Genomic DNA, 24,829 nt, shown 5'->3' with positions numbered 1-24,829 from the left:
ATCGCATCTCACTTCTACAATCCCCCCTGCCATTTTCCCACAATAGGAAATGCATAGTAGAATAATAGAAAGTGTGGCAGGAAAAAGACCCAAAAGAAAAGATGGCTGATGGCCTGGCACTGGACTAGAGGTGGGTTGCTCTCAGTTCGCCCCGGATTGGGCGAACCAGTAGTAGTAGCGGTGGGAGGCTCCATCTACCCACCCGGACACTTCTGGGCATGCGCAGAGGTGTCATGCATGCACAGAAGCATTATGCATGCGCAGGGGGGCAGGAGCATGCCCGAACCAGTAGTAAAAAAAATTGGCAGCCCACCACTGAACTGGATGTGGCATTCCAAGTGTGGTCTTACTAAGGCTTCACAAAGGGGTACTTTACAAAGTACCTCTTTCGAACTTCACAGGGACGTACACAGCCTCTGTTACACGAACAAACAGCCCTCTCTGTTCTCCATGATAGGTTAATTTTGTCAAGGGGAAGGCAAAACATGGCCTTTCTTCCCAGAAATGTCATACAGACATCCAACTGCACAGATCAGGCCAGTGGCGCCAAGGAACGGAGATCGCATGAATCTTCCCCTCAACGCAAGCCAGCATTACTTTGAGGCATTAACCACCAGCAGCCTTCGATAAGCCAATAAACAGCATGTGCGATGGAGACAGAAAGTCAGGGAGGGGAGCCCAGCCACGGAGAAAAAAGCATTTCTATGCCCTGCAATGCAGTAAGGTTCGGCCTCTCCATGCAAGCTGCTTCCCTCCTCTGGCAAAGAGCAACAGCCTCTGCTGGCAGACAGCATCCAAAGCAAGTCGTATTCTCGCTCCGATAAGGTTGCGCCTGCCAATTTCGGAAGCAGCCGTGCGTCTGTCTGTGACTGCAAGAACGGCAGATGCTGCTTCGATCGGATTCACTTTCTCTTTTATTTTTTTCATTCATTGCACAGCAGCAAACTTCCCATCAAGCGTGAGACGACAACAACAACAAAAAAAAGGCGCAAGGACAGCACGCACTTTGGGGTTTGTTTCTGCCAGGGCACTTCCTCACTCGCTTTTTTTAAAAAGGCGACCCCGGGAAGTAGCTGCAAATCGGCCAAATGACAGTCGAAACTGGAACGGTTAAGCCAACAAATGTCAAGAGGAGATTCAGGGGAAGTTGGGAGACGCAGAATGGCTGCCACTCGGCTGCCTGAACCCTTATCAGGTAGAATTCGACTTGCAACAGTTTGTTTAGTGACCTTGTACATTGCCAAGTCGCAGCGGTGGCTCAGGGGCTAAGACGCTGAGCTTGTTGATCAGAAAGGTCGGCAGTTCGGCGGTTTGAATCCCTAGCGCCGCGTAACGGAGTGAGCTCCCGTTACTTGTCCCAGCTTCTGCCAACCTAGCAGTTCAAAAGCACATAAAAAATGCAAGTAGAAAAATAGGGACCATCTTTGGTGGGAAGGTAACAGTGTTCCGTGAGCCTTCGGCGTTTAATCATGCCGGCCACATGACCACGGAGACATCTTCGGACAGCGCTGGCTCTTCGGCTTTGAAACGAACATGAACACTGCCCCCTAGAGTCAGGAACAACTAGCATGTCTGTGCGTGGGGAACTTTTACCTTTACCTTTGCATTCCCGTGAAATTCTAAAGCAGGACTTCATAAAGTACCGCTTGACAGAGCCTTATTAAGGCCATGCTTGGAATACAGGGAGGCCTCCCACTCACAACTACAATTGAGGCCAGAATTCAGGTTGCTAAGTGAGACACTTTATAAGGTGAGTTTTGCCCCATTTTGCGACTTTTTGGGCACGTTAAGTGGATCACTGCAGTTGTTAAATTAGTCACGCGGTTGTCAAGTGAACCTGGCTTCTCCATTGACTTGGGGTGTCCAAAGGTTGCAGAAGGCGATCAAGTGACCCTGGGACACTGCAACCGTCATAAATGTGAGCGGGTTGTCAAGCATCTGAATGTAATGTAAGCTACTAAGGAGATGTTGCAAATGTCGTAAGTGTGAAAAATGGTCATAAGTTACTTTTTTCAGTGAGTGCCATTGTAACTTCAAACGGTCACTAAACAAACTAGTCCTGGACTTACGACTACCTATACAAGTGATCAAAATTCAGACATTTGGCAAGTGACTCATATTTATGACGGTTGCAATGTCCCAGGGTCCTGTGATCACATTTGGCAACCTTCTGATAAGCAAAGTTATGGGGAAGCCAGATTCATTTAACAACCGGGTTACTAACTTAACAACTGCAGTGATTCACTTAACCACCGTGGCCAAAAAGGGTTGTAAAATGTTGCAAAAAAATCACTTAAGAAATGTTTTGCTTAGCAACAGAAGCTTTGGGCTCAACTTGGTCGCAACTTGAAGACTGCCCATATTTATAAAAAAAATAAAAATAAAGGCGGGATAACAAACAGAAATCCATTAAAAATTCATTTTTACTGAGGGTTTTTATTCATAAAAATAACTCGTCAAACTTGTACCCTGCCCAGCTTGCAATGCTGTAAGACTTACAAAATAAAGATAAACGTTGGCAAACACAATGTTGTGAGTATTTTACCAGTGGATTATCATAATATTGTATACCACTTTAGATCAATAACGTTATTAGTTGGCACATCAGTGTAACGAACAAGCGAACTGCAAGAGATTTAATTCAAGCACCAATTGGAACATGGTACATCTCTTTTTTTTAATGCATTGTGTTCCTACCAAGTTGGGTCAGTTCCGTAAATAAACAAATATAAATGAACTCAAAGGCTCACCGGGATTCTGAGCTGGAGTCAAGTTTTTTTTTTAAGTGTTCTAGCAGAGAATGATTTAAGGAGTGGGTCAGTACTGGCTTCCCCCATATGTCTGTTTAATTGACCATCCTTCTTCTAGGTTTATTGAGCCTATCTAAAAGCTTTCTATCAGCATAGGTTGTTATTTTGTTGTCTGTTGAAAAGTAGCAGAAAATTGTGTAGTTACTTTCTGGTTCTTTGTAGCCAAATTTCAGACCAATAATCCTGAGCAGCCTGAAAAGGCAAAATTAATCACTTTCGGTGTAAATTAGTATTTTAGGATGACCCTCTGCCCTCAGATATGCTTGGATTGGAAGCAAAATGAAAATGGACAAAGCAATACAATCCACATCCTCAGAACATTTTATGCACATCCTGCAATTATCCCACCTTCTGCTTTATTTGTAGAATGGAAACATGATTCAGTGAGAAAAAGTAATAGAATCAAATTGTTGGTGTAAATCAAATGGAAAAAAACCTGATTGAGGTCATTAGCCAGCACACGGAAATCAGTGTGGCAAATATTCAAAACTAAATTGATAACGTAGGGGTAGCTAGGTGATCTGAATGTTGATCACGTGACCAGAATGTTGATCACGTGACCAGAATGTTGATCATGTGACCAAGGGGATGCTGCAGCGGTGTGAAAAACGGCCCTAAGTCACTTTTTCTGGTGTAACTTTGAGCGGTCACTAAAGGAACTGTTGTAAGTCGAGGACTTCCTGTGTAAAGCATTTCGGATTTAATGTTGGCTTGAAAAAGACAGGAGTGAGTTGGGGAAAGGAGGGCGTGGTGGAGCAGCCTCTGATTCCATTTCTATTGTTTGCAGGGCACATCCTTCTATTGTCTAATGGCTGTTTATCCTCCAGCTGATGGAGAAACACAGCCTTTCTTTCAAATTGACAGCTTTCAAATATTTATTTTTTTCCCCCAGACCATCAGTGCCCAGACATAGAACCTTTACAATGGAAGAGGGGGAGGAAGTTTGCTGCATTCAAGAGACTGCAGACAGACTCTTGATGGGAGTTCAGCACAGGGGAAGATTAGCAGAGTCATCATGCCAGGATATATGAGGAAACTGCAGCAGCACAGATCGGAGACAGAGAGAGAGAGAGAGAGAATGAAAGAAAGAAAAAGAAAGAAAGAAAGAGAGACAAAGAGAAAGAAAGAGGGAGAGAGAGAAAGAAAGAAAGAAAGAAAGAAGGGAGGGAGGGAGAAAGAGAAAGAAAGAGGGAGGGAGAGATAAAGAAAGAGGGAGGGAGAGAGAGAGAGAGAAAGAGAGAGAGAGAGAAAATTTCAATGCCAATCGAAGACAAATCCAAAAACCAGAGAAAGCAAGGTTGTTGTTTTTTTGGTTTAAAAAAATAAAAAGGATGATCTGTCACTAGTAAGACCCCACCTAGAGTACTGCATCCAGTTTTGGTCACCACACTGTAAAAAAGATGTTAAGACTCTAGAAAAAGGCAGAGAAGAGCAACCAGGATGATGAGGGGACTGGAGGCTAAAACATATGAAGAATGGTTGCAGGAACTGGGCATGGCTAGTCTAGTGAAGAGAAGGACCAGGGGAGCCAGAGCAGGGGGCAAAGCTATTTTCCAAAGCGTCCAAAGGCCAGACAAGGAATAATGGATGGAAACTGAACAAGGAGAGATTCAACCTGGAAATAAGGAGGAATTTTCTGACAGTGAGAACAATCGACCAGTGGAACAGAAGTTCCCTTCGGAGGTTGTGGGGGCTTCATCACTTGAGGTTTTCAAGAACAGACTGGACTGCCATTTGTCAGAAATAGAGTAGGGTCTCCTGCTTGGGCTAGTTGGACTAGATGACCTACAAGGTCCCTTCCAACTCTGTTAATTGTTGCTGGTATTCAGCCACAAATTATATCCCCTAGCACAAAATTATTCATTGGAGCGCTCCTAAAAAATGAAAAATTTAAAAAAATTAAGCTGGTTTTTATTTACCAATTAGGAGATTCTGGAAATCTAAAGCTTAAAACAATGGGTCAGGCTAAAATATTTATTATTGGGCCCAGTGAAATATGTGTAAAATCAAATGTGGGGAGACCACACAATCCATCGTACAGGTAGTTCGAAAACCTCCCCAGAGCCACTTAGGACTCAGTTTCGAATCCTGACCGCTGCCTCTTCCATGGTCATGTGATCGCCTTTTGGGCACATTTATGACCCATTTGCAGCATCCCGCAGTCCCATCACCAGAATTTGTGAGTTTTCCCCCCCAAAAAATGGTATTTACTTTCAGTTTCTGGCAAGAAATGACTGTTGGCTAAAATCAGTTCGCTTGATCACCGCTGCAAAGAAGATCATAACATTGTGGGTATGGACCTGTGGGGAGTAGCTTAATGACTGGCACAACGTATGAGCTACCATATTTTTTGGGACTATAAGAAGCACCGGTGTATAAGGCGCACCAAGATTTTGAAGAGGTAAGTAAGAAAAAAAAGTTTTTCTCCTCCCCGGCCCCCAGGAGTACTCTGCAGGCTTCAACACCTCCTTTTTGCAAAAAAAACCCAGCCAAAAATGGCTGTATTCGATGCATAAGATGCACCAACACTTCCATGCTCTTTTAGGGGGTAAAAAGGTATATATTATACTCTGAAAAATACGGTATTCCATGAATTAGTCATAAGTTGAGAACTATCTGTACTTTCAGCTCAAGTATAAAGTTCTCTGATCTCCAAAAGGACAGTGAGAGAAAGAAAAAGGCACACAGGAGAATGGTCAAGCTCTTCTGTCATTGCTGGGGGGTGGGGAGAAAGAATGTCAAAAATAAATAGAAATGAGACACCTGAATAAGTTGAGTATAGAAAAAGCATGAGGGTCAGCTCTGCAGGAATGCCTCATACTCAAGCCCCAATGAGACAGGAAAAACTGGAAAAGCCATGGCCTGCTTATACTTATGGCAGGTTAAATAAAACCATACAAAGAATGGTTGTTGGAATTGAGTTTGTCTAGTCCAGTGAAAAGAAGGCCTAGGTGGGTGACATGAAAGCAGTGTTCCAGTATTTGGGGGGCTGCCACGAAGAGGGGTCAACCTATTCCCCAAAGCAGCAGAAGGCAAGACAACAAGTAGTGAATGGAAGCTCATCAAAGAGTGAAGCAACCTAGAACGAAGGAGAAACTTCCTAACAGTGAGAACAATTAACCAGTAGAATGGGTTGCCTTCGGAAGTTGTGGGTGCTCCATCACTAGAGGCTTTTAAGAAGAGCTCTTTCGTCCCTCTGCTGCAGCTCCATGTCACGGGTCAGTAAAAGGACAAAGGATGCTGCACTAGGAGGAAACTCTATGGTGGGGGAACCGGACTTCTGGTCAGCAAAGAAAAAAGGACGCCACGCTAGGAGGAGACTCTATGGTGGGGGAACCGGATTTCCAGTTAGCTCCAGAATTGAGGGGGGGGCTGCGGTTAGGACCTTTGTGGCTGTTTGAGTGTTTAAAGTTGCCGACCCCTGGTATAGGGTCTCCTGCTTGAGCAGGGGGTTGAACTACAAGACCTCCAAACTACCTTCCAACTCTGCTATTCTGTTAAATTACAGGTAAAGTGAATGATGATATGCTGTAGTTCAGGTATTAGAATAACACAGGGGTCTCTAAACTTGCCAGCCTTAAGACTTGTGGACTTCAACTGCCAGAAGTCCCCAGTCAGCTAAGGGACTCAACCAGGGAAGTTCACCCATGGACTTCTAACCATGACATCTAAACATAGACCCAACCATGGAAGCTTACTGGGTGACTTTGGATAGGTCTCTCTCTTTCAGCCCAATCCAACTCACAGTTGTTTTTAGGAGGAATGAGAAGAGAGAATGACGTTCAATGCCTTGAGTTCTTGAAGGACACCCAACAATAAAATGAATTGTGCCTATTACTCACAAAAGGCCACGGTAGTTATACAGTGCCACATGTCTTACAGATCTCGATTCGGGAAGTGGGTTGCATCTGAAATACTAAACCTCCCAACTTAAAGAACTGTCGGGGGTGTGGGTGTGGAATAGAGACGACACATACCAACCAACCAGTTTGCCTTGATGAAAAAGGAAGGCAGGCATTCCATTAAGCCCTACGCATTGCCCACATAATTTAGGATTCATCAGAATTCAGCTCTGCAATGCAGGCCTACCTAGTGGATATGTATAATCGCCAGCGGTCAATGCGTATTTGCAATGCAAACAAGCCCAAGTAGGGGTTTTTTTTAATGACCCTGTATAACTCGAATGCATAGCCCTGTGCCCAGGAAGAAGAAAAATGGTCCATTGTCCCATGTGTTAATTTCTGAAGCTGCACAGAAAGAAGGAAAATAGTCTGTTGATCCTGTATACTGTTTTCTGAAGCGGTATAACCACAGAGGTCTTCAGGCATTAATAAGAGCAAATCTATATTCCTTATAGTCCAAGGAAATTCAAACAATCTGATCTAAAAAACAATGTTAAAAGCTTCCTAATTAATATTGCGGGCTTCAATATCAGACACCAAAGGCATGTGAGCAGAAACAAAGCAGCTCTTGCAGAGAAAAACTCCTATCAAAATATTGGAAAATGAATGATTTATTCCAGCAATCTGAAATTCATCACCATGTACAAAACGTATTTGTGCAAAAATGCTTTATGAAGGTCTTCTGCTATAGAAGAAAATTATTAGTTCAATTTCTATCGCGTATTTCCTTCGGAGGGTAATTTGACATATCCGTACATTTGTATGACTGCCTTGATTTCCCCACCCCACCCCCCAAAAACCCTCCAAAATCCTGAACTTGGTTAGAATGAGCGATGACTATCTCAGAATCACATTGGGAAACTTCAACCTGTAAGGATGGACTTTACCTATCTCTCCAGGTGACACTACTTCAAAATCTGGATTATTTTAGCACATTCAGGATGCTGTATTCACACATTCAGAACCACAAATTAGCCAACCACATTTAAGGCTAACCCTCTAGAAATCCAAACTGCATAGTTCATTTATGGATGATTTTATTGTGTTAACCCACAAAACTGGAGTCATTGCATCAATCATTGTTTACATCAATAATGTAATGGTGTATCTGGCTCTTGAGGCTCTACTTCACCATTATGGGAAAAGAACGCCATAATGGAGAGGCTTAACCCTGATCCAGCCTTTTTAACTCTGTCATCTGCACCTCTATAACTGTCTGGTTTGGTGCTGCAATCCAACAAGACAGAAACATACTTCAGAGGATAACTGCAGGAAAAACAATGGCTACTAATCTGCCTTCCCTTGAGGATCTGTACACTGCACGAGTCAAAAAGAGGGCTGTGAAAATATCTACAGACCCCTCGCATCCTGGACATCAATTGTTTCAACTCCTACACTCAAAATGACACTATAGAGCACTGCACACCAAGAGAACTAGACGCAAGAACAGGTTTTTTTCCCAAACGCCATCACTCTGCTACACAAATAATTCCTTCAACACTGTCAAACTATTTACTAAGTCTGCACTACTATTAATCTTCCCATTTGTTCCTATCGCCCATCTTCTTCCACTTATGACTGTATGACTGTAACTTCATTGCTTGTATCCTTACGATTTATATTATTTCATAATATGATTCGATTGCTTATTTGTACCCTATGACTATCATTAAATGTTGTACCTTATGATTTTTGACAAATGGATCTTTTCTTTTATGTACACTGAGAATATGCACCAAAGACAAATTCCTTGTGTGTCCAATCACACACTGTGACCAATCACACAGAATTCTATTCTATTCTATTAAAGCACTGTGCCTGCCAGGCGACATGGCTCCGCATGGGACTATGGGCATGCATGCCATAGGTTTGCCATCAGGAGTATAGCCTTTATTGTCATTGTACATCATGTATACAATGAAATTATTTGTTACTCTTCTCATCCTTCCTATTACCTATTTCCTCCCACATATGATTATAATCTTGTTGCTTGTAACTTTACGATTTATATTGTTCTGTTTGCTTCCTAGTATGATTTGAATTGCTTATTAGTAACCAATGACTATCACTAAGTTTTGTATCTTATGATTTGTGATGAATGTATCGTCTTTTTATGTACACCAAAGACAAATTCCTTGTGTGTCCAATCGCACTTGGCCAATAAAGAATTCTATTCTAAATGCTAGTTAGCCAGATGACAAAAGTCAGGGGAAATATTAGCCCAAATTAAACCTCCATGTCCGAGTACCAGGACCTGCTTCTGGGACTCCTAAGACAAACAAGCCTCTGGCGCACCTGCTTTGGGATCGGGGAAGGGGGAGTCCCAGCAAAATTGAAAAGCGGGGCTGCTACTTGTTCATGTGGCAGGCAAAATCCAACCCACGCCTTCTTTTTCCTCCATGTTTTTTTTTGGGGGGGGGACTTCAATTCCCAGAATTCCCTGAACGGCTCAGCCATTGGTTTTACCGCTTAGGGAATTCTGGGCAAGGAAGTCCAAAAGGCTAACGGAAGCTGCTTTGCAGAAAGGAAAGATGGACCCTCTAAAGGACGCCTCGAGGTACGACTGCCGCATTCCGGGAAGCCCAAGGAAAGAGGCTCGCCAAAGAAGCCACATGTTCTAACCTCGCCGCGGCCACACTTACCGTGCCCCTCGTTCCGCCGGCGCAACGTCGACGGCGCGCCGCTGCCCGCCGCGCGCAACGATTGGTGGAGAATCCGGCTTTTCCCATCAGCCCTTGCGGCGGCGCGCCAAGCCGGCCCCGCCCACGCCCTTATGACGCTAGAGAGGAAGGGATGGGGGGGGAATAGGGCGCTTGAATAATACGAAATAAAAACGAGACTGGCTTAACATGGGAAATGCTTGGTGTTCTTTCGTTCTTTCTTTCCTTTGTGTGGATCTTTTCTTTCCTTTGTGTTCTTTGCCCGGCGTATGGGCGGGATGAGATCTGGGTGGCGGCCGTGAGACGCCTCCCTAAATCACGACTAGCCAGGCTTCGTTGCTATGGAAACAGGAGGCCGTACAGCTTCCATTCGGTGGCCCTGAAAAATTCCAGGGGGAGGGAGTGGGAGGGATGGTAACTGGTGGAAAACGCATCTGCAAAAAGGAAGAGTAAAATGTACAATAAAGCCTGACCAAAAATCCAATCGCTGATTATAGGTAGTCCTTGACATGAGCCCAATTGGGACCAGAATTTCGGTTGCTAAGCAAAACAATGATCTTTCCCACCCACCCACCCCCATGATTCCTATGTGAATCATGCAGTTGTTAAGTGAGTCCAGCTTCTCTCCTTGACTTTGCTTGTTGAAAGCCAGCTGGGAAAATTGGAAATGGCAATGGCATGACCCTAGGATGCTGCCTTCATCATAAATACATGCCAGTTGACAAGTGCTTGGATTCCAATCACCTGACCATGAGAAGCTGTGCTAGTTGTAAGTGCGAGGATTGACCATAAGTCATTTTTGTCAGTGCCATTATACTTTGAATGGTTGCTCACTTAAGCTTGATTTATTTGTTTGTTTGTAGTTTATTTATAGGCCGCCCTTTTCCCTGAGGGGACTCAGGGCGGCTTACAATCAAAAAAGGAAGGGGAGTGTAGGACAATACAAAAAAAGAAATGTTTTAGACTTCTGCATCACTGTGCATCAGGGAATGTGTTTTTGTGTGTGTGTGTGTGTGCGTGTTTGTGTTTGTGTTGTTTGAAGATACCTGCGTAGCTGTTGCATCTCTGCAAACGCTAAAAGTTTAAAATTGAGTAATAATACTGTTGAAAGAAATGTCCTTCTGGGTTCAGCTCCAAGTGGGGAAGAAGACACTGGAGACATGGAGGCTGCTTAGAAAGATGGTTTATTGTTGGACAGGGCCACATGGCTTGAGCCCTGAACAGAAAAGGTGATCACATGTTTCAATGTTGGTGAAGAAGAAGAGAAGGGCTGAGGAAGGGGCTTGCTAGGCTTTTTATACCCTGTTTAGTCCCACCTCTGTTTCCTATTCCTGTGTAAGAAATGTATTCTGATTGGTTGTCAGACTCCCATGGTGCCATGCAGGGGGCTACTCTCTAGGCTGTTTTGAATCCATAGATGAGTTCTCAGATGCCATGTGGAGACCTGAGTAAAAGGCCAATCATGCCTTTCTGTAGCTGCTGCTGAAGTCTTTATTATGTAAAGTGGGCTAGCCTGGCTAGTCTTAATGGGCCTATTGACAAAGTGGGGGTGGGCAAGAAGCTACAGGCAACTATTCTGTCTTTTAAAACATGCTTCTTTTCATAACCAGAGAAATATTCTGCCTTTTCAATATTTCCTAGGATATTTCATTTTTCTGGAAGAGGGCTGGATGATAACTTCCCACAATATTGTGCAATTATTTCTCTTCTGCAGGTTCCAATCTTGAAGGGCAGGCTTGCTTGTGCACACTGCAAGAACATCAAAACATGCTACAACATTGATTAACAATGGTTGAGGCTGCCAGAATGTTGACTCTCCCTCGACACCCAAAGCAGTAAAAGGGGAAGTAAATAAGATGATGATAGCAGCAAGACAGATGATAGAGAAGTCCTTTGGGATTCTGACTGCGATAGTGGATTCTTGCGCAGCCCATAAAGTTACCCAGATAAAATCTCTGATATTGCTCTTCACAATCAAATTCAACATAATGTAAGATTCCAGCAGTTTTCCCGAGCCACTGAGATGCCAAAGAGAGTGAAACTCAAGACGAGGCTTGCAAAAAATATTAGCTTTTATTTATGGCCAAAGCAAAAGCTGGGTGACAAAACTATATCCAAAACATAAAAATAAATGCATGTAAGGAATAGTCACACGCTGCAAGAAGGAATCAGAGTATTATATACATTTTAGGCAGATAGAAACAAAGTTTATCCAATCAAGAGAAAAGTTTCGTTTTACCAACATGATCTTTAAAGCTTTCTTTTGTTCAAGCTCCTGTCTATGCCTACCTTATCTAGGGAGTATTCCTATGGCCTTGTGTAGGGAGTGGCAGCCCGCCCTTTGCCAAGTTGTTTTTCAGCAGAAAGCTTTAAGGATTTATGAGCCAGGAAAACTCCCTAGTTTGGTTCCTTTCCCTAGTTTGGTTCCTTTAACTATGCAGCCGGTGTAACAATTTCTTCTATGTTTTCAAGAATGTGTCTAGCTTTGAAGCCTAGAATAGAAGTGAGACGCAGCAGTGAGATAACATTTGCAGTAATACCATCCAGTATTAAGGTTTGCTAAGCTAGAAAACAACTGATTTCTGACAGTATACAATAATATAAGCAGAAGCCAAGATAGATTCATATTGATTCATATATTCCTTCAATACCACCAACAAGAAATATATCACCTAAGTTTGCAGACACTCTTTCAATATCAGATGGGATACAAGAGGCGGAATGGAGGACTGTCAAACCCCAGAACATCCCATGCTGGTGCAGGAGTCTGCAGGGACCTGAGGCAGTTTTTACAGGCTCCAGAACCTCCAAATGTGCCCTAGCAGGATGCAGTGTTGAGATGTGTCATCCTAAGCTGATGTGTAAATGTGTAGCAGAAAACTCACACTGCCTAAACCACACACCCTTTGATGTCATCATCAATAAATGTCCTAATAGAAGAATCTCACTTACTGTTGTCTTGAAGTGTGCAGCTGCTTTCCTATTGTTTTTAACCTTGTCCTATAATATAACAACAGTAGTATTAACACTTACAATAATATTAATTATTATTAATGGAGAACTATAAAGGCTAAGCAGGAAAGGCAATACAGAAGGCTGTAAAATTACTTTATATTGTTATGTATGTTTTGTGTTTTCTTTCTTGTTGTGTTTTGCTTTCTGCTTTTAAAGATTAAAACATTCAATAAAAAAATTTTTTTTTAAAAAGAAGTGTACTGCTGTATGTTTTCCTACATGTAAAGGTGTTAAGATATGTTGTTTTTTTAAACATAACCACAAATCTACCACCGCAGCGAGCGGCACAGAAAGGCGGCGAGAGGGCGCTGCAGAGCCGGCCTCCCAGGCTTCCTGCAACGGGTCCTCCCGGGTCGCTGGGAGGCAGCCGAGCGGCCAGCCCCGGAGGAGCAAGGGCCGCGGCGCGGAGGGGGAGCCGGGAGCAGCAGCCTCGCCATGCCCTACGCCAACCAGCCCACGGTGCGCATCACGGAGCTGAGCGACGACAACGTCAAGTTCATCATCGAGAACACCGACCTGGCGTGAGCAGCCGCCGCGGCCCCGGGAGGGGCGCTTCCCAGGCGCTTCCTCCCTCGCAGCCCGACCCCCTCCCCGTTGCCCGCGCTTGCCCGGACCCGGGGAAGCCGGTCTGGACACGCGGGTCTTTCCCCACTCCCATCTGCGCGTGGGGAGAACCAGCATGGGATGGAAGAGGGATCCATTGAGTGGAAGGGCGACACGGGGGTCTTTCCCACTCCCACTCCCCGCGTGGGGAGATCCAGCCATGGACAGCCAGTCTGGACACGCGGGTCTTTCCCCCAAAAACTGGAGGGGTGGGATCCAGCTACGGACAGCTGGGACACATGGGTCTCTCCCACTCCCACTCATGCGTGGGGAGATGCAGCATGGGGTAGAAGAGAGATCCATTGGGTGGAAGGGCAACCCAGGGTCTTTTCTACTTCCACCCCACCTCACCCCGCATGGGGAGATGCAGCCATGGACAGCCAGTCTGGACACGGGGGTCTTCCCCCTCCCTACCTGTGCAGCGGAGGGGGTATCCAGCTACAGACAGCTGGACACGCAGTTCTTTCCCACCCCCACCTGTGCGTGGGAACATCCAGCATGGAGGGAAGGGTGGTCCATGGGGTGGAAGGGCGACGCGGGGTCTTTCCCACCCCTATCTGTGCATGGGGACAGCCAGCCAAGGCCAACTGGTCTGGACAAGCGGGTTTTCCCCTCCTAACCTGTGCTGGGGAGGGGGGAAATCCAGCTATGGATAGCTGGATCTGGACACATGGATCTTTCCCACTCTCACCCATGCGTGGGGCGATCCAGCGTGGGGTGGAAGGGAAACATGTAGGTCTGTACCTCCCACCTATGCATAAGAATATCCAGCAATGGTCAACTGGTCTGGACACGTGGGTCCTCCCACCTGGGGCGTGAGGAGCTGCGGCATAGATGGAAGGGACACACCTGTGGGCGATCCAGCGTGGGGTGGAAGGGAGACATGTAGGTTCTTCCCTTCCACTCAGGTATGTGGAGATGCAGCGTGGGGTGGAAGGGAGACACACAGCTCCTTCCCTTCCACCCATGGATGGGGAGATCCAGCCATGGCTAGCCTGCCTGGACACAAGGGTCTTCCGCTCCCACCTGCCCGGGGGAAGATCCAGCCACGCCAGCTGGTGTAGACACGCAGGTCTTCCCCCCACACGTGGGGAGACTTAACAACTGACTTGCTTAGCACTGGAAATATTGGGGTCACTTGTGGTCATAAGGCAAGAACTACCTGTATTGCAATGGGTCTAGATCAGTGGTCACCAACCAGGGGTCTGTGAACATCTCGTCGTCCGTGAGAAAATTTTGGTGGTCTGTAGAAAAATTATCTGCATCTTTTATATTGCACCGAATACTATTTATCTTTTTTAAAAAAAAATCATATTAGTGGTCCGCAGGATTTAAAATTATGAATTTAGTGTCCCTGAGGTCCGAAAAGTTGGTGACCCCTGGTCTAGATGGCCCTTGAAGGCCAGCAGTCAAGCTGCAAATGGTTTGGCAAGGAGGATTTTGGTGGGGGGCTCGTTGCTCACTCCAGCAGGCCCCATTGCTTTCTCATACGTGGTAACTTTAAATCGGGCAGACTCCAACTCCCAGAATTCCCCTTGACAGCCTGGGAAATTGGGGTCCATTGCCCAGTCAGCCAGATATTCAAACTGGATTTGGAATTGTTATCCACTTATCGATCCCTTCCTAAGAACTGAGATCATTATTACAGCTATTGCAATATTAGATGTTATAAATATTGTGGGGTTTTTTATTCCAGAGTTGCAAATTCCATCAGGAGGGTATTCATAGCAGAAGTTCCTATCATAGGTAATACCTCCAACATCTGTCACATTCTCTCATTCATTCATTTCTCTTTGCATTAATTTTTTTTGGGGGGGGGAATTCTTTGTATTTACTTCGTTCTTATTGTTTTCAGCTATCGACTGGGTTCAGATCGATGCCAATTCATCAGTGCTACACGATGAGTTCATCGCGCACCGATTAGGTGAGTATATTTGTATTTGTATTTAATAGATTTATAGGCCGCCCAATCCCGAAGGACTCCGGGAGGCTTACAGAAAGTGAATTTTAAAAAAGAATTAAAAAACAGATGAAACAAATTAAAACCACATCATGCACCCAATCTGGCCGGGGCTGGACCTCAGTCATGAGGTCAACAGCCCCAGGCCTGCCGGAATAGCCAGGTTTTGATAGCCTTTCGGAAGGCCATGAGAGTGGGTAGGGTCCGGATTTCTGGGGGTAGTTCATTCCATAGGGTTGGAGCGGCTACAGAGAAGGCCCTCCTGGGGGGCCGCCAGCCAACATTGTCTGGCTGATGGCACCTGGAGAAGGCCCACCCTGTGCAATCTTATTGGCCATTGGGAGGTATGCGGCAGTAGGTGGTCTCGCAGGTATCCAGGTCCTAGGCCATGTAGGGCTTTAAAGGTAATAACCAGCACCTTGAATCGCGTTCGGAGACCGATAGGAAGCCAGTGCAGCTCGCGGAGGATAGGTGTAACGTGGGTGTATCTTGGTACACTCAGTATCGCTCGCGCGGCTGCATTCTAGACTAGTTGTAGTCTCCGAACACTTTTCAGGGGCAGCCCCATATAGAGTGCATTACAGTAGTCAAGTCTTGAGGTGACGAGGGCGTGAGTGACCGTTTGAAGTACCTCCCAATCCAAATAGGGTCGCAACTGGTGCACCAGGCGAACCTGGGCAAAGTAATCCTAAAACAGAAGGAAAACGCTTTTTTTTTCTATTACACTTATTTTATTCAGAAAATGAAAATGCAAGAAAAAATGTCCAAAAATGAAACAGGAGAAAAAAAAGCATCTCTAGGAATCCATATTGGCAACTTTTAAAAGATGTGGACTTTAACTCCCAGAATTCCCCAGCCAGCTCTGCTAATTCCGGGATTTGAAGTCCACATCCTTTAAAGTTGGCAAGGTTGAGAAACACGGATCTAGATCAAATCAGAATTATTGCTGTTTACACATGTTCCTGCCAAATAGTTCTGACTGGATTGGAACTTTGGATGACTATTTTTCATCGTCAATTTCTCTTCCCCTTAGGCCTGATTCCCCTTACCAGTGATGGTGTGGTTGATAAGCTGCAATATTCCAGGGTGAGTCTAACTAAGCCTGCGCTAAATTATATTTCTGGAGGATCACTATGAAGAGGGAGTTAAAGACAGAGGATCAGTCAGTTCTGTGAGTCAGTTGCCAAGCCTCTGAATGTAAATCATGTGAGCATGGAGCTGCGGCATCGGTCATAAGTGTGAAAAATGTTGATTAGTGTTGCCAACTGGCTGCCGGCAGAACTGGCAGCAGAGTTCGACAGTAAGGAGGTTGAGGAGGAACACTGGCCAGTTCTGGAGTCTGCGGAAGGCTCAGATGAGATCTCTGCGTCAGAGGCAGAGAGTGGGCCAGAGCCATCTGGGAGTTATGTGCTGCCTCCGGAGTCTGACATCAGCGAGGCAGAAGAACAGTGGGAGCCTATTCCCAGTGCACGCATGCACAGAACTGCCAGAAGGCAAGAATGATTAAGACAAAAGGGGCAACTCAGTAGTAAGGCTTGGAGATGATTGGCCCCTCCCATAAGACATAAAAGAGGAGCAAATGGACTTGAGCCTTTGCAGGAAGCAAGTTTGTTCATTCTGGTCGGTTCAAACTCTGAAGCTCTGTTTGACTCTGTGCTCCATTTAGCCTTGCAAAACTAATTGGCAATTAGGTCTCTGGCAGCGTTTCAAGGGAGATAAAGGTGGATGCTCATCAGCCTTATCCTGAAAGACTGGTAGGCATCTATCAGACTCTTTACAGATTGTAACATCATTATGGGCTGCGAATGAACATAATTCACAGCCGTTTAAATAAAAAGAGGCTTTTGGGGGCTAAGCATGTGATTTATACTGTCTCGGGAAGTCTAATAAAACTCAGGAAGTCAAATAAAACTCCTTTTTTCAGTGCTGTTGTAACTTCAAACTGTCACTAAGGGAACTGTTGTAAGTTGAGGACTACCTGTATTTTGCTCCACTTATAGAGGGCATCTGACCCGAAGTGGTGCGGTGGCCTAGAGGTGGAGCTCTCGCCTCACAATCAGGAGGCTGTGAGTTCGATCTTAGGTAGGGGGCAGATATTTCTCTCTCTGGGCACGTTGAGAATATATCTGCTGAATATAACTCCGCATTGGCAACAGGAGGAGCATCTGGCCAGTAAACATTCTGATAGCTCCATTCAGTTGCCCAGACTCCACAAGGGATTATGGGGTCGTTAAATGAAGATGAGGATAGAGGGCGTCTGACCATGCCCAGTGCAAATTTGGTCCAGTGTTAGTGGACTGAAAGTCCCTGGGTGAGTTGAGCTCCAGAAGGACCCCTCATCATCCTTCCTGCCTCCCCTTTTTATCAGGACTGCAACTGTGATGAATTTTGTCCCGATTGCTCAGTGGAGTTCTCTCTCGATGTCCGATGTAATGAAGACCAGACACGGCATGTCACATCTCGGGACCTGATCTCCAACAACTCCCAAGTTATACCAGTTAGTATCCTGTCCTCTGTCTCCACACTGCAGTTGGGTCAAGACACAAGCAGGGCTTAGATCCCAAGGAAGCCACAATGGTTGCAAGGGACTATTTGCAGACTGTAGAGAATTGGTCCAGAAACTCTTGCTTCTTGTTATTTATTGATTTATTATAGTTACCAGTTGATAACCCGACGTTGCCTGGGTATTTATAGACGTTGAAGTGTTTGTCTGACAGGGAGCCATTGAGAAGGGCCTTTTTCCCCTGTACTCCCATGCCCATCATCCCTGCCCTCTCCCTTCCCCTTCCCATGCGCTCCTCTTTCCTGCCCTGTCTACCGTCTGGCACTTTGCCCCAAATCCATCAGGCGCTTCCCCATTGGTCCACTGGAGGGCGAACGTCACAGCTGGCTTTCCAGAGGAAGCTGCAAGGGAACTGACATCACAAACAATTGCTGCTCTAGGATGCCACACTCTCTCTCCTTAATGGCCCAGGCATTCCAGAGTTATGCTGGAACACACACCAGTGGTGTCTCCCCCAACCCCCAGTATTTGTTTCCAGAGAGTAAGTCGTCTCTATACCAAGTTTGGTTGAAATTGCTTGAGGCGCTCCAGAGTTATGCTGGAACATACATACATACGTACAGCCTTTTATATATATAGAGAGAGAAGAGAAAATAGAATAGAACAGAATAGAATAGAATAGAACAGAATAGAAAATAGAACAGAATAGAATATAGAATAGAATAAAACACAACAGAAAATAGAATAGAACAGAACAGAATAGAAAATAGAATAGAACAGAATAGAATATAGAATAAAATAGAACAGAACAGAAAATAGAATAGAACAGAACAGAAAATAGAATAGAACGAACAGAAAATAGAATAGAATAGAATAATCCAAAACCATATTCAAACTTCATGAGTTGAACTGTCAGATCTGTTTCAGCTTTTCAGCTCCAGACCTGTTTTTTTTTAAAGTAAAAACGATCCTTACCTCCATAGGTTGATAAAGGTATCGTTCACTAGAGATCAAATGAATTACAGCAGTTCAAAGCCAAAACTAAAGAGTTTTTCCCCCAATTAATTTTACGTCCTCAGTCCCTTCCCATTGCTTGTCTCTCATTGGCCAATCAATTTTAAAAGAAAAGAAGTTTTGGAAGCCGTCACTCCACGTATGGCATTCTTCTCCCAGGGAAACGCCCTTGGGAACTTTGTAGGTTCTGTTGGAAGAAATGTCCACCTGGGTTCAGTTCCAAGTGGGGAGAAAGACACTAAAGAAACATGGAGGCTGCTTGGAAAGATGGTTTTTAATGGTGGACAGGACCACAAGGCTTGAGGTCCTGGGCAAAAAGGGAAGAGATGCTGAGAGTGCCCTGGGTTTTATGCCCTCTCTGGGCTTTTGAATTTGAGCTTGTGTTCTGATTGGTTGTCACACTCCCAGGGGGGGCCATGCAGGGGCAATTCTGTAGGCTGTCCTGAGTCCCAGGCTTGGTTGAGCCTTGCTGGGTGATGATGTAATGAAAGGGCTTTGGGCAATTCCTCCTATGGCTCTGCCTGAAGGAGGTAGATCTTTGTTATGTAGAATAGACTGTCTCAGGCCTTAATGGGCGGCCGGCCCATTGACAAAGATGTGGGGGTGGGGGGTGAGTTATTCTCCCCTTTTAATATTTCCTAAAATATTTCATTTTTCTAGGAGTGGGGTGGGTGCTCCCTTCCTACAGTTCCCAAAGAAAAATCTTCAATTCGGTTTCATTTTCCTCCAAGCCTTTGCCCTCCCTTCCCTGCCCTTCAAGGCAGACTGGCCATGCCTCTCCATTGTTCTGAAGAGGAGACGCCTTCGTTCTTTGTCCTACCTTCCCTTTGTCCTCTGCAGGTGACGTCCAGGAGAAGGGACAACGACCCCAATGACTACGTTGAACCAGATGGTGAGTTCCCAAACATGGCTGGGCTGGGGGAATTCTGGGAGTTGAAGTCCACAAGTCTCCAGGTTGCCAAGTTTGGAGAGGCCTCTGCTTTAGGAAGAAGGAGCATTCTGGCTGATCTGTGAGCCATCCCTTGAGTAGCACATGCCACAGCTGCAGTTGGTAATAAGAGTCCATTGGCATTGGATAGCTATAAGAAGTTTGGGCAGGTGGTGGAGGTGATGATCAAGGAAGGTATCTGGATGGAGAAGACTTCTGACCAAGACATCTAGCATCTTGCTTTATAGCAAGAGCGCTTAGACTTATATACCGAGCCGAGGTGGCGTAGTGGTTAAATGCAGCCCTGCAGGCTACTTCAGCTGACTGCAGTTCTGCAGTTCGGCTGTTCAAATCTCATCGGCTCAGGGTTGACTCAGCCTTCCATCCTTCCGAGGTGGGTAAAATGAGGACCCGGATTGTTGTTGGGGGCAATATGCTGACTCTGTAAACCGCTTAGAGAGGGCTGAAAACCCTATGAAGCGGTATATAAGTCTAACTGCTATTGCTATTGCTAACGCTTCACAGCCCTTTCTAAGCGGTTTGCAGAGTCAGTATATTGCCTCCAACAATACGGCTCCTCGTTTTACCGACCTTGGAAAGGACGAAAGACTGAGTCCACCTTGAGCCACTCAAGATCGAACTGCTGGCAGTGGGCAGAGTTAGCCTGCAATTTATGGGCATTCTGCATTTATGGGCATCCATCATGATTCTGATAAGCTTCCACTCCAACAAGATGCACTGTTGTTCTTTTTTTTTTTTCTTTCTTTTAGACATCCTGATTGTCAAGTTACGGAAAGGCCAAGAACTAAGGCTCCGGGCCTATGCCACGAAGGGTTTTGGCAAGGAGCATGCCAAGTGGAACCCCACAGCAGGCGTGGCCTTTGAGTACGATCCAGACAACGCCCTGCGTCATACAGTCTACCCCAAGCCTGAGGAGTGGTAGGTGTTCTGACCCAGCTCCCCAAACACCACCAACCCTCTGAAGTGAATTCAAAGATCCCTTTATTAGGAGCGTCGGCAGCCCCGGCAAAAAGTTTTGCTCCCACAGCAGGCTAACAAGTCCGGCCGGCCGGGAGATGAATAGTTGTCTGCCACATCTATTCATCTCCGCCCCCTGCCTTTCATCCCCAGAGCTAGGGTGGGGCCTCACTAGCAGCGGTGGCTCTTCTTTCCTGAGGGCCGGCCCATAGATTTCCACTGCTCTCCTCTGCCACATCTATTCATCTCCACCCCTGCCTTTTATCCCCAGAGTTAGGGTGGGGCTTCACTAGCAGCAATGGCTCTTCCATCCCAAGGACCAGCCCATAGATTTCCACTGCTCTCCTCTCCTCTGCCACATCTATTCATCTCCGCCCCCTGCCTTTTATCCCCAGAGCTAGAGTGGAGCTTCGCTAGCAGTGGTGGCTCTTCCGTCCCAAGGACCAGCCCATAGATTTCCACTGCTCTCCTCTGTCTTCTGCACATCTGTGCATCAGGCACTGGACCCAGCTGTTCCTCCTCTTCCTCATCAGCCAACTCCAGACCTGTTGACTCTCCATCTGAGGGCTGACGGACGGCCCAGGCTCTACCTGCCTCTCTCTCTCTCTCTGCCAGTCCATTCCCTCTTACCTCTTGGAGCCCTCAGGTTGTCTTGATGCTGACCCTCACTCCCACACCTCCTCTAATTTGTTTGCTGGAGAGGCCAGCGGCCGATAAGCCATAACAGTAGGTTTCTGTGAACGCTTTGTTGTTGGTTCGTTTGGTCATCCAGAGGCTTCTGACTTTTTATGACCTGAAAAACATCTTTTCTCCAGGACTGTCAGTCAGTACCCATGTCAGCGTTCCAGATAGCATCCAAAATTAAATCAGAGTCCAAGGCAAAGTACTGCTCAAAGTTCCAATTTATTAAGAGAGCCATGCTGGCACATCAGGGAAAAATGAATCTGAAGCTTCTCAGTTTTCCCCAACCAAGTTAAAGTTCATGATCTTCCCCCCACACCCACCAGTCCATCACATGGTCCAATCTTCCACTGCCATGCTGGCAGTTCCACCCATCCAGTTCCGGTCAGGTGCAGAGGTGCCAAGACAAAGGATGACCTTGGTTTTCTAGAAAGGAATTTTGTTATAGCTACATAGCATCTAACTCCACTTGTGATCAGTGGTAGCATCTCACCTCCTTGACTTCCTGCTTTTTTATTGCTTTTGATCTTTTTCAAGCATCAGGATCTTCTCCATGAATGTTTAACTTCACAACTCAACATCAGCTCTTGTGTTTCTGCCTCCTTCTAGGCCAAAGAGCGAATATTCTGAAATCGATGAGGATGAAGCCCAGGCACCTTATGATCCCAACGGGAAGCCAGAAAGGTGAGGGATCGGGATATCTGAACTAGATTTTTCTCCCAACTGGAACTCAGCTGGTTGGATAAGACAGTCCTTGACTTACAACTGTTCACTTAATGAACATGGGAAGCTACCGCGGACTTCCCGGGGTTGGGGGTTATGTCTCAGCTGGAGTTGAAGTTATAATGGTCTACAATGGTCAACAACGTTTTTCCCCCCAAACCAGCATTTACTTCCAGTTTTTTTAGCAAAGCATTGGTTTGCTTAATGACCTGGATTCACTTAACAACCGCAGTAAGTGGCATAACAACTGCAATATGTTGGATTAGTAATGTGGGTAACCCGGTTTACAACCATAATGGGTTATAACTGTGCTGGGCATGTTTGATTACAGTCGTAACTCGAGGACTGCCTGTGCTCTAAACAGCTCATCAAGGCGGTGGCATTCTCTGACCTCCCCTGAAATCAATACAGTACTTGGTTCACACTTCAGTTTAACCCATGTTTTGTTTTAATCCTGGTTTGTTGAACACCATAATTAATGGTGCAGAATAGAATGACAAGGAATAGAGAATACAAAAAATAGAAGAGAAAATAGAGAAGAGAAGAGAAGAGAGGAAGGGAAGGGAACAGAACAGTAGAACAGAAAGAATATAAGAGAATGAAAAGAATACAATAGAATAGAAAACAGAAAAAATAGAATGGTAATGGAGTGGAGTGGAGAGGATTAGAATAGAATAAGAAGAATGGAATGGAATGGAATAGAATAGAATAGAATAGAATAGAATAGAATAGAATAGAATAGAGGAAGGAAACAGAATGGAATGGAGTCCTTTGGGATTGGGCGGCATATAAATTTTGATAATTAAATTAAATTAAATTAAACAGAAGAGTAGAACAGAAAGAAGAGAACAAAAAGAATAGAAAGCAGGAAAAATAGAATGGGAGTGGTGTGGAATGGAATAGAATAGAATAACAGCAAAAATAGAATAGAATAGAAAACAGAAGGAATTGAATAAATAAAATAGAATTTAAAACTTTGGCACTTTAAATATATGCTAATCAGCATACATTAAAATATATGCTAATCAGCATACATTAAAATATATGCTAATCAGCATACATTAAAATATATGCTAATCAGCATACATACTCTCAAAAGATAACCATTATGCATAATATATCCAGATATACACAAGTGCCTGACCCAGAGAACCATCAGTCTAGTTTAGATTTATACCTATACATGGCAAAAAAAGAGAGAGAGGAATCCTGTGAATTTACACTATGGATAATCTAAGGAACCAGTCTGTTAACGGAATCTAGCAATCCTGCTATAGCCTCTTCGGAACTTCCTCCCAGAGAGAATACCACAATGATGGATCAATGGCCAGGAGCCCCCTGAAGGTTCCATCCAGGGGCACATCCGTGCAATAATTTCATTAAGAGAACCACAGATTACGAACCCCAAGCGCTGGGCTTGAATCGCGTGTTAAATGAAGGCGTCCTGCAACCTTTTTATCCCCACTCAGGTTTTACTACAACGTGGAGTCCTGCGGTTCTCTGCGTCCCGAGACCATCGTTCTCTCCGCCTTATCTGGGTTAAAGAAGAAGTTGAGCGACCTCCAAACTCAGCTGAGTCAAGTGATCCAGAACGAAGTGCTGACGATCAACTGATGATCCTAAGTTGACCACTTTGGATCAACTCTGATTTCTGGGGAAATGATAAAGGCAGCTGAGATCACAGCAGGGCCCGATTTGCTCAGCGGGAACTATTCTGCCTCCAAATCCGATACCCCTCGGGGCTTTTCTCTAGCTAACTTCGGGTCAAAACAGGTTTTGTTCTAAATCGACGAGGCTTTTTTTCCCCCAACCTCATCCATTTTAAAATATAGGGACTTCAACTCCCAGAATTCCCTAGCCAACATGGCTAGACCACAACTCCATGTTGGCTGAGGAATGCTGGGAGTTGAACTGCAAACATCTTAAAAGTTGTTGAAGTTGAGAACGGTTCTTCTAAATTGCATTCAGCATTCTCTAACAAAATATTGGCCTTAGGTGAGAAATGTCCAACCTTGGCAACTTTTAAGACTTGTGGACTTCAACTCCCAGAGTTGCTGGCTGGGGAATTCTGGGAATTGACGTCCACAGCTTTTAAAGTGGCCAAAGGCAGACACTTCTGCCTTGGATGTAAGAATGTGCAGCTTGAGAACAAAACCACCAACCTTATCTCTTGTTTCCTGTTTTTTGTCTCTTGAGGTCTGGAAGGAAAGATCTCCAGTTTGATGGAAGTTCATGTTACACAACCGGTGTTTGTTTAGTACACAATAAAAATAAATTCTGCTTTTGAGAAAGAAGTGTCTGCATTTTTGTTTCTATTTCTTCCATCAACTCAGAACATACTCCAGAGTTTGACGGAATCTGTGCAAGGGTATAGAATCTCTTCCCAATCAATTGCCCTTTAAATAAAATGGTTTCCTTTCCTCAGCCTCAATTTTGATACGAAGCAAGAGATTGATTTTCCGTGGATCAGGTAAAACCATAGGTTTAACAGGTTAACAGAGTTGGAAGGGACCTTATAGGTGGGTTCCTACTGGTTCGGCCCGGTTCAGCCGAACCTGTAGTGGTATGGCGGCCTGGGTCACTGGAACCAGAAGCGACCCAGGCCTGCCACACCCCTGAACTGGTTGCCCGGTCGCGCACACTGCCACCATCTTGGTTTTGAGTTTTGCGCGTGTGCAGAACAATTTTAATTGAACTGTGCACGAAGTGCAGCACGAGCGAACCAGCAGTAAAGTCAACTGTAACCTACCCCTACCCTACACCATTTCTGACAGATGGCAGTCCACTCTCTTCTTGGAGGCCTCCAGTGATGAAGCTCCCACAACTTCCGAAGGCAACTTCTGTTCCACTGGTTGATTATTCTCACTGTCAGAAAATTCCTCCTTATTTCCAGGTTGAATCTCCCCCTTGATCAGTTTCCATCCATTCTTCCTTGTCTGGCCTTCGGGTGCCTTGGGAAATAGCTTGACCCCTTCCTCTCTGTGGCAGCCCCTCAAATATTGGAAGACTGCTCTCCTGTCTCCCCTGGTCCTTCTCTTCACTAGACTAGCCA

At 45.3% G+C, this 24,829-nt stretch overlaps 2 protein-coding genes across 2 annotated transcripts in view; one reads left to right on the top strand and one right to left on the bottom strand.

The window, feature by feature from the left end:
* The window catches only part of NUP93 (nucleoporin 93), a 138,150-nt gene extending 128,689 nt beyond the window's left edge, over positions 1-9,461 (bottom strand). Inside the window, exon 1 of the mRNA XM_087728545.1 lies at positions 9,355-9,461. The gene's annotated coding sequence lies outside the window, so the exon portion shown is untranslated. The remainder of the gene's footprint in view (positions 1-9,354) is intronic.
* Positions 9,462-12,733: 3,272 nt separating this feature from the next.
* Positions 12,734-24,071, top strand: POLR2C (RNA polymerase II subunit C). The gene is made up of 9 exons (XM_087728491.1): positions 12,734-12,908; positions 14,687-14,736; positions 14,846-14,914; positions 15,984-16,036; positions 17,319-17,447; positions 19,308-19,359; positions 20,166-20,334; positions 21,664-21,738; positions 23,247-24,071. The coding sequence occupies exons 1-9, from the start codon at positions 12,823-12,825 to the stop codon at positions 23,389-23,391; spliced, it is 828 nt and encodes a 275-aa protein (XP_087584617.1). The 5' UTR covers positions 12,734-12,822; the 3' UTR covers positions 23,392-24,071.
* Positions 24,072-24,829: the final 758 nt, after the last annotated feature.

The sequence above is a fragment of the Thamnophis sirtalis genome, unplaced genomic scaffold, assembly GCF_051295495.1.
Source record: "Thamnophis sirtalis isolate CommonGarterSnake01/CBP01778 unplaced genomic scaffold, rThaSir2_p1.2 scaffold_14, whole genome shotgun sequence".
NCBI classification, from domain to species: Eukaryota; Metazoa; Chordata; class Lepidosauria; order Squamata; family Natricidae; genus Thamnophis; species Thamnophis sirtalis.
This window is presented reverse-complemented; position numbering and strand designations above follow the sequence as displayed.

Excerpts from the sequence above, each read along its gene's own strand:
- POLR2C (XM_087728491.1), top strand. The coding sequence starts at position 12,823 with ATGCCCTACGCCAACCAGCCCACGGTGCGCATCACGGAGCTGAGCGAC. Across the intron at positions 12,909-14,686 it reads ATCGAGAACACCGACCTGGC|AGTTGCAAATTCCATCAGGA; the intron begins GTGAGCAGCCGC and ends TTTTTATTCCAG. Across the intron at positions 19,360-20,165 it reads TGACTACGTTGAACCAGATG|ACATCCTGATTGTCAAGTTA; the intron begins GTGAGTTCCCAA and ends TCTTTCTTTTAG.